The 21,789-nt window shown below is 43.9% G+C and overlaps 1 protein-coding gene across 3 annotated transcripts in view; it reads left to right on the top strand.

Annotated features, from left to right (window-relative positions):
- The first annotated feature begins 871 nt into the window (after window positions 1-871).
- Window positions 872-21,789, top strand: part of SLC30A10 (solute carrier family 30 member 10) — a 33,925-nt gene continuing 13,007 nt past the window's right edge. The window contains exons 1-2 of one of the 3 annotated variants that reach the window (XM_069544622.1): window positions 872-1,322; window positions 20,898-20,975. In XM_069544622.1, coding sequence (XP_069400723.1) covers window positions 872-1,322; window positions 20,898-20,975 — 529 coding nt within the window. Of the gene's footprint in view, window positions 1,323-19,522; window positions 20,269-20,859; window positions 20,976-21,789 lie in introns of those variants that run through there. The other 2 variants (XM_069544621.1, XM_069544624.1) reach the window with 2 other exon arrangements.

Genomic DNA, 21,789 nt, shown 5'->3' with positions numbered 1-21,789 from the left:
AGTTAGGATCGGGTATAGTCATTTCAATCTGTATTTCCTTAAAGGACTGACTGTAGGCAGTCTACTCAGAACAATAGCAGCTACCATTTTTTAGATATTTGGGAACTGGTAAACCTTTAAGGCTTATACATGACAGAAGATAAGATTAAAAGCAAAAATGTCTTCTTACCTCATCAGTTAAATCAAGACATTATCATTTGACTTTCTTCCTAAAACTGACTGGGATTATGTCTTTAGCTCCTTTAAAGGTATTATATCTTTCCTAAAGATGAAGAATGTTTTTCTTGTCTTATTTATGGAAAGGGTTTGGAAGTGGGGTGCTTGTTTATTCCAGATGAGTGCACAAGGCAAAAGAAAAAAATCACCCTAGGTGTTTTTTTTGGCTTTCATTTACTGTAGCTCTAATCTCTGGATTACTGACCCCTAGAATATTCCCTGTTCCATGCAGTATACAGAATTAAAAGCCACTCACACACCAGGTTGACAAGATATGATTGTTTATGTAAAATGCCACAGTGATTGTTGCAAACACAGAGTGTGGAATCTAGAAAGGCCACGAGTTTGTGCATAATTCAGACACAGAGGCTCTTGACTTTTGTGATGATACACACAAAGGAGCAAAAGAAGCCCCTCCAGTTCATATCTGGAAGTCGGTGTCTTCTATTTCCATAAGTCCCCGCTCACGTGACATCTCTTGCTTAATTGCCCTTTAAACCGTTTTATGGCTTTATAGCAGCCTGTAAAAAGTGATTTTCAAATATGACAGGCGCTGAAAGGCTGTAGGGGAGAGCTCTCCAGGAGCTGTGATCTCTACCTCTGCTCCCCTAAGAGCTCAGCCTTCCCGGGAAGAGGAGAGGGACAGCAGAGCGCCATGGGGCGATACTCAGGGAGAAGTTTCCGTTTAGTCCTCATGTGCATTGTGAGCATGCTCCTTTTCGTGATGGAGCTAGTGATCTCCCACATAGGCAACTCCCTCTCGCTGACCTCCGATGCTTTTGCTGTCCTGTCCCACTTAGTCTCCATGGTCGTTGGTCTTTTTGGCGTCAGGGCCAGCAGTATACAGCAGCACCGGAAGAGCACATTTGGCTTTCTCCGGGCAGACGTTGTGGGCGCATTTGGCAATTCCGTTTTCGCTGTGGCCCTGATGTTCAGCATCCTGGTGGAAGCTGTCAAAAGGTATATTGATCCGCAGAAGACAGAGAGGCCGCTGCTGGTTCTCAGTGCGGGAGTCATCGGGCTACTCTTCAATATTCTCAACTATGCCATCTTCTTGGACTGCTGTTACTGTGCGGCGCCAGGGCCCCAGGAAGACGCGGAAACAGGTAAACGCCTCCTCAGATGTTGTAGTTTGGTCAGAGTCCTGCCAGGTGCTATCTTGGGGGCCCCTGGGGGTGCTGTGGAGTGAGGTTCCATTCATTCCATCAGTCTTTCGTTCCCCGAACTCTAAGGTCTTTCTCCAAAGCGTCACTTCCAGTCCAAAGTTCCTTATGAGCTGGATGGCAGCCGGCCACGTAGGGGTCTTTTTTAGTGACGGGATGCAAAATGTGCAGACAGGTAGAGTGATGAACCGTGGCCATAGAGCGAGTCCTCCGCCAGAATGTGGATGTGCCACGCAAAGCTATCTCATTTACTTAGTGACTCCCTTTTGTCTATCCAGATGTGACACGGCTGTGTTTGAATTTTAAAACAGTATTTTAATTTTCTTCCCGCCCCCTCCCAAGTCTTCAAAAACTACTAGGCTCCATAAACCAGCTCACTTGGAACAAAGGCTCAAAAACCATTGGTTATGTGGATAGTCTCTTAAGAATATATTCAAGGAATGTGATGTAAAATGCAGAAAGAAAAAATAAAGATGATCTAGTCAACTTAGCTCTATTTCTAAACTGAAATATTTGTATCTATTTATTATAGGCATCTGTCTTATTTGAGGAAAAGGAAAGCTATTTACATGTAAATCTTTAGGAGGAACTTAGGAATGGGTACCAAACTCATTGGATTATCTGTCAAAAGATCAAATTAAATCTCAGAAGAGAACAATACATTGAAAAATGTGGAATCCAAAAGATAAGTTATTAGATGGAACCATGTTTCTTTAGTGCCACAAAATAAATTTTTAAAATATATGTTAAAAGCTTTTTGCAGAAGAGCAATTTTCAGGGCCTTTTAAGAAGTCCTATAGCATGAACAGACCAGGTCCAAATCATGGTTCTTCTACAGGGCAGCTGGCAAATTACTTCCCCTGGCTGTGGGCCCACCTGTAATCTGGAGGGAATAAGGACTCAATGGGATTCTAAGTGTTTAGCACTTAATAGGTTCTTGGTATAGACTAGTTATTGTTCTTTTAAAGAAATCAAGTGCAAGTCTGAATTGTGTGATCATCCAGGATCATTGAATTCTAATTGCTTATCTGGATTTTAAGAAATTTCAAGATTTTTCTTATTTGGTGCTGAAAAGTTTTCTCTCACTAGTCAGAGGGTCCTGTAACTCAGTAGGGGACCTCAGAGTAAGACTTTGCATTTTTATTGTATTCCTCCTGTCTTTCCTGCCATTGTAAATTTTCCCAGCTGGGAGCAGTCCTATATTCTACCTCTGCCTAAATTTTCCTATTAGTAGAAGATGCATCTTAAAAACACCTATAGTATGTGTTAAGTATAAAAGGGAAGAGACAAGAAACTAGAGTTAATGAATCTAGTTAGGGCCTCGTCTTTTGTAAAATATAATAGTTAACTTGAGATCATATGCCTTGTTTATGTCAGTCATCATGTACTGGAGGTTCAAGATCATAAAATTCACATATTTGATATTAGAAAACAATATGTATTGCTAAGTATAAGGCAAGGAAGCTGATCAAATCAGTGGTTAGTATTGGAATTGCTAAACTTACCTTGTGCTTTTAATTCTAATTTTTTCTTTGCTTTGACATATGATATTTACCTGCATATATGGACAGAGGAGCCTGGTAGGCTACAGTCCATGGGGTCGCGAAGAGTCGGTCATGACTGAGTGACTTCACTTTCACTTTTCACTTTCATGCATTGGAGAAGGAAATGGCAACCCACTCTAGTGTTCTTGCCTGGAGAATCCCAGGGACGGGGGAGCCTGGTGGGCTGCTGTCTATGGGGTCACACAGAGTTGCACACGACTGAAGCGACTTAGCAGCAGCAGCAGCAGCAGTAAAAGCAATGTAGGCAAAGAGTTTGACTCCTTGACCAACATGAACATTGGTAGATAACTATTGTTCTGTTTTTATAAACTGAATTATTATCAGGTAGGTCTTAGTTCAGCTCCTGTTTGGGAAGCAGTGATTTCTAGTACTTATGTTCATATTCAGATAAGAAGAGGCTTAAAGACAAATATTTTACCCTGACCATATGGATTTCTACTGTCTTAATTCTAGAGTATCTATCTCCTTTTGAAATGTTTGATGCTGTATAGTAGTCTTCTTTAAATAATTATAATGATAGGTACTATACAAATATATAGATGATGCTTTAAGATTCATATTCTATATTTAAATGATTATTTTAGGTACTATGCACACATGTAGCTAATGCTTTAAGGTCCATGTTCTATGTTAGAATTATTACTTTGGTAGCTTTTGGTATTGCTGAATTCTTCTGTTAGAGATTTTAGAGTGTTTAAATCCTCCTAGTGATTTTAGGATTGCTACTTAGTGTCTTAGCATTTATGTTTTGAGTTACATATTTATCACTTTCCCTAAAACATATATTTTAATATCTTTCAAATTAGCTAAATAAACTTAAAGAGTCAATATTTGGCTTAGATAAATCTCATAAACTGACATTAACCCAATTGTCCCCTAGTCTAAGAAAAAATGTGATTAATCCATACATATTGGTTTATACCAGGACCTCCTGGTATAAAATATGAAGGAAAAATGATTCTTGATTTCAAAAGATTCAACCCAAATTTAGGAATAAGATTTTCTATATACTAAATTTTAACTTGAAGTGTTTTAAAGTCCTATAAACTAAAGAACTATTGTATCTCCTGGTTGAGTGATCAGAATCAAATAATCCATCACTTTTTTTGGTGGAATGTGTGACCAAAGATAATTTTGTACTTAGCAAGCCTTTAGTCTCTTCCAGTTCTGTGGATCTTTTACTTGTTTTATCTGTCTGGTGTAGGAATTGATACCAGTTATATTTTATGTCTGAGATCATAGAAAGGTAAAAAGAAGACCACTAATTTATTCTAAATGTGAACAAAACAGAATGTATGTACTGTTAAGACTTGAAAACCTCTCTGGGATTCATGGAGTAAGATACATTGAAGAATTGGACAGAGGGAGTCAGAAATTTTAAAAGTCACCTGGGAGTAAAGAATGTCTGGAAGACTAAGCTGAGACTGGGATTGTGGAAGCCTTATACCAGTATCTAGTCAGTGGGAGTCCATCCCCAACAGGAAAAAATGATGGTGGAACAGATATTTTTAGCTAAACAAAAAGGAAAATGAAAAAAGGAAAAATTGCAAGCACAAAAGAAAAAAACAGGTTTAAGGTTCAAATTTGGATGGCTATATTAGTGAGATTATTAGGAGGAAGAGAGTTCTAAATGTGTTTGAAGAAAGGGAAGAGGAGTGAAAACAAGTTAGTTCAGATCCTACGAAATACAGGGCACCCACTACCTTCTTTCTCTAGACTTAGAGATCAGAGATAACTCAGAGATCAGAATGAAATTTGCTTTGTTTGCAGGTTTTCCTGCTCCTTGTTTACTTTATTAGATTTTCCTTGACTTTCACCTTATCGTTTATGAGTGCATTTTTTTCGATTATTTTTCATGTTTGAGTTTTCTTTAAAATTTAACAGACAGAACTCTCTTTTCCTTGACTTGTGTTTGAACAATACTTTGCCTTACATTGGTGCCTCAGAGGGTAAAGAATCTGCCTGCAGTACAGGAGATGAGGGTTAGATCCCTGGGTTGGGACAATCCCCTGGAGAAGGGAAGGTCTACCCAGTCCAGTATTCTTGCCTAGAGAATTCCATGGACAGAGGAGCCTGGCGGGCTACAGTCCATGGGGTTGCGAAGAGCTGGGCACGACTGAATGGCTAACACTTGCTTTACACTGGCTTTTATTTTAAACCAAAAGCAATTTTGTGCAGCTCTGTCTAGGATAGGCTTGCCATTTACACAATTTATGAATGGCACATTTAGGTCTGAAATATGTATTTATTATTAAATATTTTTTAACTAAATGCCTTCCCTGTGAACTTATTTACTTAAATTTTGTTTTGATTTCTAAACTGTGTTCTTTCTCTCTCTCTTCCTCTCTTTGCCACTCTCTCTCATCACCTTTCTGGCCTTATATTTCCCCAACCAACCTGCTAGGGGCAGTGACAACCTAGTAATCAGCAAAGTTCGTTGCTAGGGAGGCTTTTAACAGGCGGCTGATTGGCTGCTTTCCCAAGCTTCTCATTAAGTCTGAGGGCTACAGCCTAATGGGAACATTTCACACAGACAGTCCTGTAGACACTGAAAGCAAATAGGGTTTGTTTTCCTTTAAGGGTTCGTTTTATCCAGAGACAAGCAAAGTAGGCAGGGCTCTGAGGGTTTAGGAGGGGCAGGGAGGAACTGGCTGCCTCCCTCCCAGCAGCAAGTATCACAGAATAAGTCAGAGATCAGAAACTGCACAAGGGAAGGTGGCTTTTCAGACTGGAAAGGGAAAGAAGATTTTCCAGGTATTGGTTCCCTGGGTTCTCTTTCTACTTTGGAGGCAGAATTGGAATGAATAATAATTATTAAATGATTTTAGGAACCGTGATGCTTAATTCCCAGAAGCTTTAACTTTGCCGTTTGTCTATATCTGACATAATTGTTTTCCAGGCTTTTTGAACAATGAGCACTCAATGTACACACACCTGTCGCAGATCACAGCATCTCCCCTAGCGCTTCACAGATTACCTTAGGTCTCCTTCTGTACACGCAAGCCAGCTTGCTTAGCCTCTCACCTCTCTTGCTGCCCAGGGACGGGGTTCTGGGTCAGCTACAGGGGATGAGTAAGAAAGATTAAAGGAAGACTGAAAACTATGTGCTGTTTCACGTTCGCGAAATCAAATTCAACTGAAGAAAAAAAAAAAAAAAGCAGGAGATAGAGACCTGGTCCTTTTCTCAGCCATGTTCTTTCAATATGCAGAGGCCACTCTGACTGACTCCTGAGGTAAATCTTAATGAAAACCAAAGTCTTTCTTGATATCTGTGAGTCGTCAGGCGCTGTGAAAGTGTGGGAGGATAACCGCAGCCGTGTATCACATACCTTTGGAGAATTATATGTTTTGTGAAATAATTAGCAAGAAGGAATACTTGGTATTTGTTTTTTTTCAGATAAGGAAACAAAAGCTGAGAGTCAGGACCACAGCCTTGCAGTGAGTGAGTGGTCGGGGACAGAGAATTACAAGGCTAAATCTAGGGCTCTGATTACAAACCTACTCTGCTTGACCAAAGAAAGAAAAAAAAAAAAAACGAACAGTGAAAAGTTATTTGGAAATAATCACAAAAGGCATGTCAAAAAGTGCAAATCAGGGCATGCCCTGGTGGTCCATTGGTTAGGACTAGGTGCCAAAACAAAAGTATAAATCAATACTCCATAGGTAGAATCCTAATTCCAGTAGCTGAATGACCTCCAGAAAGTTACTGCAATTCACTAAACCTCAGTTTCTTCATCTGTAAAGTGGGTAATCATCTATCTCGTCAGGACTTTGGGAAGAAAATATATTCTGTGTGTAAATTCCTCAACATGGCACTTGGTGGCGGTGGTTGATAGTGATTGTCCAAGGGCTGAAGAGACAAGAATAAAGGTCGTATTAGTTAGTCCCTCAGTGGACAAGTCCTTGCCTGCTCCCCATCCATAGACTGGCAGCCAGACTCATCCTGGGCCATCACCCACAATGGATTGCTGTTATCCACACTTATGATCCATACAGATCCATCGCTGTTTCTGGCCATGCCACGTGCTGTGTGCTCAGCTGTGTCTGACTCTTTGAAACCCCATGGACTCTAGCTCACTAGGCTCCTTTGTCCACGGGATTCTCCAGGCAAGAATACTGGAGTGGGTTGCCATGCCTTTCTCCAGGGAATATTCCCAACCCAGGGATTGAACCAGCATCTCTTACATCTCCTGCATTGGCAGGCAGGTTCTTTATCACTAGCGCCACCTGGGAAGCCCATCTACATGAATATATGTATCTCTCTCTCTCTCTCTCTCTCTCTATATATATATATATATATACAACTCAGGATGATTTGCCTTTTAACCATTTTCCTGCAGTTCTGTCTAGATGGTCCCATTTTCCTTACTGAGAGGTTTACTTTTCCAACAAAGTGGAGTGAATGTAAGCTTATTATTTATTTTTTTTCTTTTGGTCAGATGCTTACAGGATATAAAGAATATATTTATTACCTTTTACCTTCTTCTTGCTCTTTTGTGGAGACAATAGTCACTGTGATTTATATAAATCACACTGTGTATAGCTGCCTCTGATGATTATGACAAACACTGGTCTTATCATCATTTGTTTCCGAGGCAATGGTATCTAGAGACTCCTTTTTCTTAGAAGAATGTCTTCCACAGTCTGTGTCCTGGTATTTATTGTCTACATCTGAGAAGTTATCTCCAGAGAATTTTGAATGAAGTAACTTTTGATGAAGTATATCTGGGCTCTTGTTCTTTGTCTGCTGTGACAACTCTAAAAATGTATCAGCCCAAAAGACAATAGAAAAAAAATGATAGTCCTTGACTCAGGCCAATGAGAACTAGTGGTTGACTCCTTGGATAGAAGAGCAGCCAAGAAATCAGGTTGAAGAAGGAACTATCTGGACAGACCACCTGTTTTCTGTCTAATTCTTAACCTGAAGAAACCACCTTGAGATTTTACAGGAGAGAAAAGAGGGGAGCTGGCAACCAGCTCTACAGCTCCTGACCAGTTGATTGATGACATTGTTGGGACTTTATGGGACCAATAAATAATGCCCACTCATGAGCCTAGAACTAACTGAGAGCTAAGGGAGCAAAGATAGTCAGATGGCAATAAAAATTGTAGCTCTCTTTTTGATAAAGGCTGAATTGGAAGGTGGACCTTTGATGTCCCAATAGCTTCCTAATACTTATCTCAGCAGTAAACCCATCATTTTCTTCAGGGCCCAGCTCAATAATGCGAGGCATAGAGGTGGGCCCAGGAGCAGAGAGGATGGACACTCTGAGGGGCAGATTGTTCAAAGGATAAAACCTGGGAGAGGCTGAGCCAGGCTTCTGTTCCTTCCACTAAACCCACCAATGCTTCCCTGGTGGCTCAGCTGGTAAAGAATCCACCTGCAGTGTGGGAGACCTGTGTTCGATCCCTGGGTTGGGAAGATCCCCTGGAGAAGGGAAAGGCTACCATCTCCAGTATTCTGACCTGGAGTATTCCATGGACTGTATAGTTCATGGGGTCGCAAAGAATTGGACACGACTGAGTGACTTTCACTAAACCCACCAATAAAAGGAGACCTTCTTACCCTAGGAGTGACTTCTCCCATGGAGAGGGGATGAAGGTGTCCGTCAGAGCCAATATGGCGGTCTCCTCAAGGAAACATAGACCAGAGGAGTCATTTCCCCCCAGTACTCCCCAACTTTACGTGCCCTTCACTGGGGGCTTCCCTGGATGGGCTAGACAGTTATCAGGAGAGTACTGATGTTGGTATTTTCAAGGCCTGCACCTCCTACAATAACCACTTTTTCCTTTGGGTATAATCCTTGAGTCCAGTGTTTGGTAATTTTGAAACCCATCTCCTCAATGACTAAAATGGATTAGAACAGTAAGTATATTAGTTCAGTAAGTATATTAGTTAAATGAAAACCGAGGCCCCACAAATCTTAAGAATTGCTCATTAGAGACTACAGAGTGATGTCAAATGATGGCATCAAGATAACTCTCTGGCTAGGAGGAATAGGGGTGCCTTCTATTGAGCTTTTAATCTCAGGTAATCTATTTTTCATTTACAGTGCCTTGATCTTTATTTTTACTTTTCGTACCTTCCCTTATTCCCATATATTAAAATATGCTCAGTTTATTTTCTGTATCTTATATTCTTAAAACCTGCAACTTTTGAATGCTCAATTCTGCTGTTCATTATTTTTGCTGCCTCTCTCGAAACGGTTTGCTTCTTCATGTTTTGTGAGTTTCATGATGTTTTATTGTGAACTCATGATCAATGGAACTGTCTTTGAGGGAATTTTTTGAGGAAGATTGCAAATACATTTTCCCACAGAAGATTTACTTTTCTTTTCTTTTCTTTGGGTTCCTGAAGCCATTAGAAACTGGTGAGCTTTGCTTGAGGATGATAATTATAGTGAGAATTTAGACTGTATTCCCACATGAAGGCCACAGGATAGTTCCAACTTTCCACAGGGGATGTTTTTCTCTCTACCCAAAACCAAGGGTGAAACATGCAAGTTTTCATGCTGTCTCCTTTAAGGCAGTGAGTTTTTGTGTGTTTACTTCATTGTTTTGTTTTGATTCAACCTTTTACCAGAGGATTGAGCTTTATGAGGGGATCTCTGATCTCACGGTGCCTGGATCTCAGTTTTGTCTCTTACATCATACCCCGTCATATGGCTGTTAAAATCCAAGGTGAGATCCTTTGTCTTTGGTGGGCAGACATCCTTAAGTCAGGTTCTGGCTTCAACTCACCTTTCTGGATTTGGCTTTCACTTCATTGTTTGACCTCAAAGTCAATAATGTCCTGCCACACTTTTTAAAGAGTTCAGAAAGCTTGACAGAAGCACATAGTATTAACCCAGAGCTAGAGCACTTAATATAGGTAAATTTCAGTTCCCAGAACTCAGCACTTAGTATAAGCCAGGCCCTCATTACCACTTACAAGGATCAGAGCAAAGACCCAACAGTGTCAGGAGAAAGGGCGACTGCCAGCTGGAGTCTTCTTGGTTTCTGCTTCTCTCAGAGGTGGGTCAGCATGTGCCAGCGGACTTGGCTCTGCCAGCAGACCTCACAACAGGAGGTTAATTATGCTACCAAGATTTTTGTATCTGAAAAACACATTGCATCCTTTTCTAGGAAGCAGTGTTTCAAATATTCCTGCCTACTTGTAGAGTAGGCTTTAAAGACTTCTGAGGCTCCAGGTTGTGTGTGAGAGAGAGAGAAAAAAAGAGAGGGAAGGAGAAAGAGGGGGAAGGAAGGAATGGGGAATGGAACCAAGCAACCCCCTGGATTCCGTTTCCATCTCGAGCTCCTATTTCTGCCCTGTCTGCGCTCTCAGTCCTGTGTCTCAGGGGTTGCTGCCACCATCTCTGTCTCCAGAGCTGCTGAGGCCTGTGACTCTTGCTTCCTAAGGAAGCTTCTCCCTTGATCCCATGTTGGCTTCAGCCTGAGGGTCTCCATAGATTTCTTAGCTGAAGCTGTCTGGATGTTGGAAGCTCTTCCTGTTGCCCCTGCTCCTGTTTTCTGACCCTCCAGCGACTGTCCATCCTCCCATAGCCCTTGACTGATCTGTCTTCTGTTCTGAAGTATGGCAGGGGCCTCCAGGGTTTTCCCGCCTCTCTTCCTGCTCTTCTCTCAGAAGGCTCAGTTGAATTGTTCATGGTTTCATGGTTTAATCAAATTCTTAAAGTTGCTCCTTTTCTTTCTCTACTCCACATAAGGCTGCTGTTTTTGCTGGACTTTCCCCCTTTTATTTGGTCCTTGTTTTCTGGGTCAGGCATTTATTTTTCTAACGTAGTTTTTTTTCCCCTTATCACAGTGAGAGAAATGAAGTCAGTGTTCAGGGGCCTGCCAAAAGCAGCTGTTTTCCAAACAAATCTCTTCAACTCTCACCTCTCTGAGTTGGATCATCTCACTGGAAAAGCATTTTCCAAGTGAGCCCAAAGTCTAAGTTGGGCGTGGCCTCGCACTATTGTGTTCTTGCCTAGATCCCCTTTTCAGTGGGTCTCATCCTCCTTTCTCCTGTCCTACGTGTCCTAGTTGTCTGTCTGTCCCCGACCAGTCCTGCAGGACGAGGGCAAGCCCCCACATCCATAATAACCATTTTGCTTTGAATCATGTCTAATAATAGACCCCATGGAGTGTAGCCCGTCAGGCTCCTCTGGCCACGGAGTTCTCCAGGCAGGAATACTGGAGTCGGGAGCCATTCCCTTCTCTCAGGGATCTTCCCAAACCAGGGATCGAACCTGGGTCTCCTGCACTGTAGGCAGATTCTGGACCATCTGAGCCACCAGGGAGGCCCAATAATACCTTAAATATTCTATGCTAACTTCCTCCTTTCTCCTTTCAAATAGCTCCAGATTATATAGAAATTTTGTATCAGTTCAGTTCAGTTCAGTTCAGTTGCTCAGTCGTGTCCGACTCTTTGCGACCCCATGAATCGCAGCACGCCAGGCCTCCCTGTCCATCACCAACTCCCGGAGTTCACTCAGACTCACGTCCAGAAATTTTGTATAGCCAATCTTTATATGGTGGTTCCTTGTTCTACTTAACTGTGTAACAAACCATCACAAATAGTGGTGTAAAACAACAGTCATCCGATGATACTATACTCAGGATTCTCTGGGCAGGTCCTGGGAGAAGACACAGTGGGAACAGCTTGTCTGAGGCCTCAGCTGGGAAGACGCTAAGGCTGAGGGGTAGCAAGGTGATGGACGGAGACTGCATCACCCTATGTCTGGCTCTTGGGCTGAAGCGACTGCTTCCTGGACCACCGACAGAAGCCCTCGCTGTGTGGCTTGGTTTCCTCACAGAGCATTGCCTCAAGACATCGTCTGTGGTGGCTCAGGTTTCAAACATGAGTGTCCTATCAAATGAGGTAGACACCTCACTGCCTTTTCTGGCCCAAACTCAGATGGTATGAGATACAAGCAAGTGAGAAGATGGAAGGAGTGTCAAGCCCTCAGACCTGTTTCTGAATGGAAGGAGCGTCAAGGCCTGCCTATGAGGAAACATGTTGAATGGGAGATAATGTTGTGGCCATCTTTGGAAAAAATGCTCTGTAGAGTCTGCCCTCCAACTACAGTTCATATCAGTTCTATACGCAAAATCACTCACTGCTCCCCAGAGCCTTACCGTCTTATCCCATGGAACAACCACTTCATGTTCAGGCTCTTACTCAAGGTGAGGGCAAGTGAGGCTCCTCAGGTGCTTTTTAGGTATCCTCTCCTCCATCTGAAGATCTACGAACTAAAGAAACAAAGAAAGGGCTTGCCCTCCACATCCCCAGCACATGACAATGGGATGGACATAGGATAACTCCTGGATTTCCCAGTTGCTTTTGTTTCAGATGGTACAGCAGCTTTAAGAGGATGACTTTTTTTTTTTTTACTAGACTTCTATTTTTTAATTTAAAAAAATTTATTTTATTGAAGTACAATTGATTTACAATATTGTGTTAATTTCTACCGCACAGCAAAGTGATTAGTTATACATATACATACATTCTTTTTTCATATTCTTTTCCATGATGGCTTGTCACAGGATATCAGATATATTTCCCTTTGCTACCCAGTAAGACCTTGTCGTTTATCCTTCTCATATGTAATAGTTTGTGTCTGCTAACCCAAACTTCCAATCTATCCCACTCCTCAGCCTTGGCAACCATAAGTCCATTCTAAGGATGACTTTGAATAGCTCCCTGCCTCTGGTTCCCTCTGGGGCTGGTGAGGTGCATTCCTCGATGCCAATCAGCCATCCGGTGTCTTGCCTTCCTGTCTCTGAAAGATATCTTTGGTTCCCAGTTCCCAGTCTGATCTAATCTAATCCCCTCTAAGTATATTTAGATAGATATGCATCTCCTCTTCTTCTTTGCATTTTTCTAGCCTGAAAAAAGCTCTCCCTCTGGTGCAATTTCCCTGTGGTTTCTGAGAGCAAACTACTCTCTCTCCCACTTTCTTTGCACAATAAGACTGAAGCATAAGTAAAAACAGTCTTAAAAACTAATGGTTGCGGAGGCCCATTAGAATATCCCTGTATCTATAATAACAGTCATAGGTGATAAGCAGCTTTGATTTGCAAGGTCAAAATCCTTGCCTGGCTCACTCTTGAGCCAGTGTGTGTTTGTGTGTGTTAAGTCGCTGAGTCATGTCCAACTTTTTGCGTGTCCAATTGTGTAGTCGTTTCCAACTACAACCCATGGACTGTAGCCCACCAGACACCTCTGTCCATTCTCCAGGCAAGAATACTGGAGTGGGTTGCCATTTCCTTCTGCACGACAGGCTAATGGCACAGCTCTAAGTTCATATCAGAGCTGCCTCCTTCTCATGGGCTATAATGCAAATGTTGACAGTTTCTCTCTATTAACAGCCCAAAGTCCTGTGGACCACTACCTAATTTTTATCTTTTTTTGTCTCATGCCTTTATTATTTAAAAAAAGTCACCTCAATTAAAGCATCTTTTAAGTTTTAATGTATTCTAAAAATCTTCACGAAAGAGAAATACATACTTTTGGGTACAAAAAATACCTTTGAGTTATGAAGTGTTACAAATATACATATTATATAAATTTATCAATGAAGAACTGATTTGTACATAAGATTCCTCAGCTACCTGGAGAAGCAATTTCCTTTTGAAAAGTCATCATGTTTGTAATGTGCTCAGCATGTTTGGAGCTGGGCTGATGATGAGAAAGGGCCATCCTTTGATGATGTATTTGCAGTCTGAAGACAGGGGCAGTGCAGAAAAAGAGCCACCTCTTCTTTTGAGTAAGAATTTGGTGCCTTGGACAAGATGTCTGCTCTTTTCTCTGAAGGAAGCATCTTCTCTTGTCAAAGAGAACTGAAAAATGAAAACAACAACAGCTGCTTTTCAATTTCTAAAAAATTAGTCTTTTTAGTTTCTGAGATAAGCACCAATGTAGAAGAATTTAGGGTGTCATAATCAGACTTTACGAATTGTGTGTAGCACATCGAGTTCTGTACCAGTAGATGATGAACTTAAAAAAAAAGTTCTTTCATTTGTTTAGAACAAAAGAAATGTTAAGAATAATGAAATTAGTATAATGTAGGGGCAAAGTACACTGAAGAGTTTGATGCCTAGACAGTATTTCTATTATATCATTTACAGATTGTGCGATCTTAGGCACTTTATTGGGTTGGCTAACAAATTATTGTGTTTTACCATAAGATGTTACTAAAATCTTAAAATCTTTAGGGCTTTAGGTTCCTGACTTACAAAGTAAATGCAGACATGTATTTGCATAAAATATTGCTTATTTTATTGTTCTTCGATTAATTGCGCTTGGAAGACAGATACTGTGTATTTTACAAATCAAAGGTTGGTGGCAATCCTGCATTGAAGGAAGTCTATTGGGGCCATTTTTCCAAGGGCATTTGCTCACTTTTTGTCTTTGTGTTACATTATGGAAAGTCTCAAGGTGTTTCAAGTTTTTTCGTAACTATTGTATTTGTTTTCGTGATCTGTGATTAATGATCTTTATGTTACTACCATGACTCAGTAAAGGCTCAGGTGATGATTATAATTTTTTAGCAATAAGTATTTTTAATCAAAGTATGTACTTTTTTTTAGACATAATGCTATTGCAAACTTTACAGACTACAGTACAGTTTAAACATAACTTTCAAATGCACTGGGAAACCCGAAGCTCCTGTGATTCGCTTTATGTGATATTCACTTTATTGAGATGGGCTGGAACCAAATCTGCAGTATCTCTGAAGTCTGCCTGTACTTATTATATGGGGCTCTTATGACGATGAGGTGAAAAAGTGAAAGTGAAGTCGCGCAGTCGTGTCCGACTCTTTGCGACTCCATAGACTGTAGCCTACAGGCTTCTCCATCATCCATGGGATTTTCCAGGCAAGAGTACCGGAGTGGGTTGCCATTTCCTTCTCCAAAGATGAAGTGAGATAATGACTATAAAGTGCTCAGCACAGGGTCCGGCAGAGAATCAGAACTCAATGAACAAAACTACTGAAACCTCATAATTTATAATAACTGTAAGATACAGTCTAAATTTTTGGCGATTAACTTAGATTATATATAACCTACATACATATAGATGTTTTTGTATATATACCCAGACACCAACTATATATATGTATGCGTGCGTGCAGGCATGCTAAGTCGCTTCAGTCATGTCTGACTGTATGTGACCCATGGACTGTAGCCCGCCAAGCTCCTCTGTCCATGGAATTCTCCAGGCAAGAATACTGGAGTGAATTGGTGCCCTCCCAGGGGACCTTCCTGATCCAGGGAGTGAACCTACATCTCTGGCATCCAAGCTCCTCTGTCCATGGAATTCTCCAGGCAAGAATACTGGAGTGAATTGGTGCCCTCCCAGGGGACCTTCCTGATCCAGGGAGTGAACCTACATCTCTGGCATCTCCTGCATTGGCAGGCAGGTTCTTTACCACTAGCTTCACCTGGGAAGCCTCTTATATATGTATACATGCACACAACTATGAAATGGTTGAATAGCGTCACTGACTCAATGGAAGTGAGTTTGAGCAAACTCCAGGAGTTAGTGAAGGATAGGGAAGCCTGGAGTGCTGCAGTCCATGGGGTTGCAAGGAGTTGTTTAGTTAGTGACTAAACAACAACACAACTATATATGTGTACATACAACTATATGTGTATATATACAAATACATACATATATATATGTAGTTATGGTTATTTAGTCAAAACATTTTCCTAAGTGCTTTTGGTTGGTACCCTTAGCCTTTAGCCTTTCTTCAAGTCAGGAACTAGGCCCTGGGCAGGGCACTACAGCTCCCGCCTATGCTTACTTAGTCGCTGGCTTTCAGGTTCCGTTGATTGCCCTCTGGGGCAATGACATAATTCTTCTTATCTTCCTTTGGTTAGGGGAATGGCTGGGCAGCAGGCACAAGTGAGATAGTCCTGCTGCTCTAACGCTTTTCTTGTAGTTGTGAATGGCAGAGAAGTGCAGTCAGCGGGGTCTGTGTTAGTGCTGTCAAGTTATCTCCAAAAGGCCTCTTTCTTTTGTGTTGACTCCTTGACTTGCTCTCATAGATTACATGTCTCAGGGGGCTCACAGTCTGCACTACTTGGGCATCACTCTTCTCAAATTAGAGTATGCCTCAGTTAGTGATTCTGTTACATGTGCTGTGTTACTAATACCTATGCCAGTATACTCTCAATTCTCATAGGCTCACATTCTCATATGAGAATATGCTCAAAATTCTCCAAGCCAGGAATTGTACGTGAACCGTGAACTTCCAGATGTTCAAGCTAGATTTAGGAAAGGCAGAGGAACAAGAGATCAAATTGCCGACATCCACTGGATCGTTTAAAAAGCAAGAGAGTTCCAGAAAAACATCTATTTCTGCTTTATTGACTATGCCAAAGCCTTTGACTGTGTGGATCACAACAAACTGTGGAAAGTTCTTAAAGAGATGGGAATACCAGACCACCTTACCTGCCTCCTGAGAAATCTGTATGCAGGTCAAGAAGCGGCAGTTAGAACCAGACATGGAACAACAGGATGGTTCCAAATTGGGAAAGCAGTACATCAAGGCTGTATATTGTCACCCTGCTTATTTAACTTATATGCAGAGTAAATCATGGAAAATGCTGGCCTGGATGAAACACAAGCTGGAATCAAGATTGTTGGGAGAAATATCAATAACCTCAGATGTGCAAATGACATGATCCTTATGGCAGAAAGCAAAGAAGAACTTAAAAGCCTCTTGATGAAAGTGAAAGAGGAGAGTGAAAAAGTTGGCTTAAAAGTCAACATTCAAAAAACTAAGATCATGGTATCAGGTTCCATCACTTCATGGCAAATATGGGGATACAATGGAAACAGTGACAGACTTTATTTTGGGGGGCTCCAAAATCACTGCAAATGGTGACTGCAGCCATGAAATGAAAAGACAGAAGAAAAACTTGCTTGCTTGGAAGAAAAGCTATGACACACCTAGACAGCATATTAAAAAGCAGAGACATTACTTGGCTGAGAAAGGTCCGTCTAGTCAAAGCTATGATTTTTCCAGTAGTCATGTATGGATGTGAGAGTTGGACTGTAAAGAAAGCTGAGCGCCGAAGAATTGATGCTTTTAAACTGTGGTGTTGGACAAGACTCTTGAGAGTCCCTTGGACAGCAGGGAGATCAAACCAGTCAATCTTAAAGGAAATCAGTCCTGAGCATTCATTGGAAGGACTGACGGTGAAGCTGAAATGCCAATACTTTGGCCACCTGATGTGAAGAACTGACTCATTGGAAAAGACCCTGATGCTGGCAAGATTGAAGGCAGGAGGAGAAGGGGACAGCATAGGATAAGATGGTTGGATGGCATCAGCAACTTGATGGACATGCGTTTGAGCAAGCTCTGGGAATTGGTGATGGACAGGGAAGCCTGGTGTACTGCAATCCATCGGGTCACAAAGAGTCGGAGAGGACTGAGCAACCAAACTAAACTGAGCTGAGTGTGGCCCTCTGGATCACTTCACTCTTCACTCCTCTTGTCCAGTTTCTTCTTCCTCACTCCGTACCTTCTTTCTCTTCCTGTCTGCTTTTTTTTTTTTTAAAATCAGCAGCTAACATTTATTGACTGCTTGCTGTTATAATTTGTTACAATATCACTGTTATAGTCACTTTATACCTACTAACCCATTCAATCCTCATAACCTGATGAGAATACACTGTTATTATTCCCTGTTTACAGTAGTTAAAACTGGCCCGGACAATTAAAGAACTTGTGTGAGGCTACTCAGCTTCAAAACTTTCATTGGCCTGTATCTCCTAACTGCTTTTAAGTTCTTGATCATTTTAATATTAATTTTTAGAGAAGACTTTGAAAGAACAATTTCCTCAGTTCTCAATGTAGTGATATTTTCCTGGAGGTGGGAAAGGAACGCATAATAGTCTCCCCAAATTTAGAATTTCAAGGCTCACCTGATATTAGGTGGAATGCTCAGATTCAGGAGGTTTTTGCATGCTTTTTAAGGCCCCTCGTGAACGTGAAGTCGCTCAGTCGTGTCTGACTCTTTGCGACCCCATGGACTATAGCCTACCAGGTTCCTCTGTCCATGAGATTTTCCAGGCAATAGTACTGGAGTGGATTGCCATTTCCTTCTCCAAGGGATCTTCCCAACCCAGGGATCGAACCTGGGTCTCCCGCATCATAGACAGACGCTTTACCGTCTGAGCCCATTAACAGACAGGATCATGATTTACAAGGCTAAGGCAATGGATGGAACTAGGATTAGAATGTTCCGTGAATGGATTCTGTGGCTTTTGTGGAGTGAGACATTTTTATTCATTTCCAAGTAACTTAGCAGCAGCAGCAAGCCAAAACCAGACGTGTGTGTGTGTGTGTGTGTATGTGTGTGTGTGTGTGTTTATCAATGGTTAAAGTTCAGGAGTTGGGGAATGGGGGAGGGAGAAGAGCGATCATCAGACTTCACCCTCAGATCTTTTTCAGAATGAGACAAAGGTATAACACTGAAACAAACCAATAAAGGAAACCTGCAAGGGTTCCCCTTACCCCACTCCCTGAACTGACCAGGAGCAAACACCCTTTTTCCAGGACACCTATCCTTGGTTTCTCCTGGAGTCCAGAAGACAGCCCTCTTCTGGGCTTGTTCACTTGGACTACAGCCTGTTGTCAACAGAAAGGCTCTATTTGGAATAAGTCTTCATGTAGGTCAGTCACTGAACTCTTAAACATCAGGTCATGTTGGGAGGGACCCACTGGGGTGAGGAGATACTCTCTCCAACGGAGAACGGGACAAGTACAGAGGGGGCCGACCTTGGCTTCTTTGGTGGTCCAGGGACCTGCACCTACTGCAAAGAAACTGCCTTGCTGAGCTCTGGGTGGGAGGGCAGGATCCACAGAAGTCCAATCTGCGCTCTCCCCCAGGGCTGCCTGCGGCTCTTCTCTGGAAGGCCGCCTTGTGAGCCAAGATCCTCAAGGGTGACAGGGAAGATGCTGGGCCATGAAGGGGTGACAGAAGCGACAGCATGCCCTTTAAGAAGGCTGTGAACAAGAAGAGAGGAATAAAATAGCTCTACTACGGTGGCAGTGGAGTGGGAGCTCCGAGTCAGCGCAGACTTTAGCAGTGCAAGGCAGGAAGCACTGGAAGGGCAGTGGGGGACAGGTCGGTGCTCCCAGGTTAGTGGGGAATGAATCTGTGTCTGGGCACGTACGCGAAGGTGCTCACGTCCACCACTGAGCACACACCCCGCAGCAGTCAAGGTCCTTATCCCTGAGTCAACCGTCATGGCCCGGGTGATCCGAGGGACTTCAGAAGCGGGTCGTCGGGTGAACCCCGCAGCTGCTTAGGGGGTGTCTGTAACGAGTGCCATGCAGGCAAGCCCTCTCTTTCGGGCAGCTCCCCTCTCTGCCCACTTCCGTTCTTAGGAGCACAGACACTGGCCGGTGGCCACGTGCCAAGTGAGGCCGAGCCGCGCGGGAGGGGCGGGGGCCGGGGAGGCGGCGGAAGGTCCCGCCTGGCCCCTCCTTTAGACTCTGGCCGTGCGGGGACTGGGGCCGCCGGCCTCCGCCTCCGCCTTATAAGAAGCCCCGGGCGCCGGCGGGCAGGGCGGCCCGGGAGGCGGGGACCGGGGCACCGCGGAGTCCAGGCCGTCGCGCCCCACCTGTGGCGGCGGCGGCGGCGGCGCGGGGCGTCCGGCCGGGCCGGGATGGGCCGCTACTCCGGCAAGACGTGCCGCCTGCTCTTCATGCTCGTGCTCACCGTCGCCTTCTTCGTGGCGGAGCTGGTGTCTGGCTACCTGGGCAACTCCATCGCGCTTCTGTCCGACTCCTTCAACATGCTCTCGGACCTGATCTCGCTGTGCGTGGGGCTGAGCGCTGGCTACATCGCCCGGCGCCCCCGCGGGGGGCTGGGCGCCACCTACGGCTACGCCCGCGCCGAGGTGGTGGGCGCGCTCAGCAACGCCGTCTTCCTCACCGCGCTTTGCTTCACCATCTTCGTGGAGGCCGTGCTGCGCTTGGCCCGGCCCGAGCGCATTGATGACCCCGAGCTGGTGCTCATCGTGGGCGCCCTGGGGCTGGCTGTCAACGTGGTGGGGCTGCTCATCTTCCAGGACTGCGCCGCCTGGTTCGCCTGCTGTGGCCGCCGCCGCCGACAGCAGCAGCAGCAGCAGCAGCATCCGCAGCCCGCGGCCGGGGTGGGCACCCGCGGCGCTTTCGGGGATCCCCAAAGCGCCGAGTGTGGCTGGCACGCCGGCGCCCTGCCCGTTACCGGCCGCGACTCGGCCGTGACCCTCCGCGCGGCCTCGGTGGACAGGAAGGATGAGAAGGGGGCCACCGTGTTCTCAAACGTAGCAGGTGCCTTTCGGTTGCATCCTCTGGCCGGCGTTGCCCTTCCCTCCTCCCGCGCGGTCCCTTCCTCCTCGCCCTCTTTTATACCTGCCTGCTTAAAAGTGATCGATTTCCCCTGCAGGCCGGCTTTAGGTCTCTGCCGCTGACTGAACATATTCCTACAATTTCTCTTTTTCCTCCTGGATCCTTGGGCCCCTCTTTACCCCTCCCTCTTGCATAGGAGTCTCCTTATATAGGAGTATTGATTTCCTTGATCAGCTATTATTATTGGGCAACAGATAGCACCCCTCCCCCTCCATTGTACGCTATCTGCACCCTGTTTGCCTTCCTCCCCCTTTGCCATCCTTCAGTCCCCTTGCGAGTTAAAGGTTTGGGGGGGATGAGGGTGGGTTCCCATGCCTCTTTTTTTTTTTTTTTTTTAAATCTTTAACTCGCATGGGAGTGTGAATGAAGTCCAGCGGCCAGTCACAAGGCTAATTTCAAGGCCAAAATTGCTCCCCTGGGCTGCGTGTTTGGAGAGGCGGGAATCTGGGAAGGTAGTAGGATCTGAAAATAACAAAACTGTATTTTGAGTCCATTGGTTCTTTTTGCTTGTAGAACTTATACACAACACGAGGTTTCTTCTTTGAATGCAGGTGATTCCCTGAACACCCAGAATGAGCCAGAAGAGACGATGAAAAAGGAGAAAAAGTCTGAAGCCCTGAATATCAGAGGTAGGGTTGACTTGGGTTTAAGTTGAAATCCTTTTAAGTGTTACATATGGACTGTGCTGAACTCTTCATTTCTGTTTGCCTTTTCATAGGTGTGTTAGAAAGTTGGCGGGCTACATGTAGAGACTATGACCTTAGTCTCTTGCCTAATGGTGGCATCGATTCTCGGGAGACAGAGTTGCTAATGATTTATCCTTGCTCTACTTAGACCCATGCTCATGCTGCTGCTCCAGGGCCCCCCAGATCTCTGGCTTGCTACTGCTCCATTTTGCCCACCCATAGATATTGTGAACATAAAGCGCAGCCTGTTTGAATTGAGTATCATTTTGATAAAGGTTGGAAGAGAGTGGGTGGGATCTATCCAAGGTCATGCCCCAAGTGAACTTGCTCAGTGACCCTCATTGCTTCACTTATTTTGGCCAGAAATATGCTCCTGATGGGTCTGTCTGTTGGTTCACTTGAATCTCCACCTCCATGTCCAAAGTGAGGGTTCCAGGAGAGAGAAGGAAGGCACATCACTAGCATCTCTCCTACCATGAGCTCAAGGTCACAGACCCAGGGTGAAGGTCAGCACTGAGATTTCAAAAGTTTTCTCACCGGACACTAACATGGTATACTACATCTCCCCTCTCCAACTTCTTGAGCACAGGTTTTTCTTCAGAGAGATTCAAGAAGGGTCAATCCCCAAACTGACGGATAATTTCAACAAAGAGTGAAAACAAAAGTGTTAGTCCATCAATTGTGTTGACTCTTGGCAACTCCATGGATTATAGCCCACCAGGCTCCTCTGTCCATAGGATTCTCCAGGCAAGAACAC

Source organism: Ovis canadensis, chromosome 12, assembly GCF_042477335.2.
Source record: "Ovis canadensis isolate MfBH-ARS-UI-01 breed Bighorn chromosome 12, ARS-UI_OviCan_v2, whole genome shotgun sequence".
Lineage (NCBI taxonomy): Eukaryota > Metazoa > Chordata > Mammalia > Artiodactyla > Bovidae > Ovis > Ovis canadensis.
The sequence above is the reverse complement of the archived record's forward strand: the minus strand, read 5'-3'. Positions and strand labels throughout refer to the sequence as shown.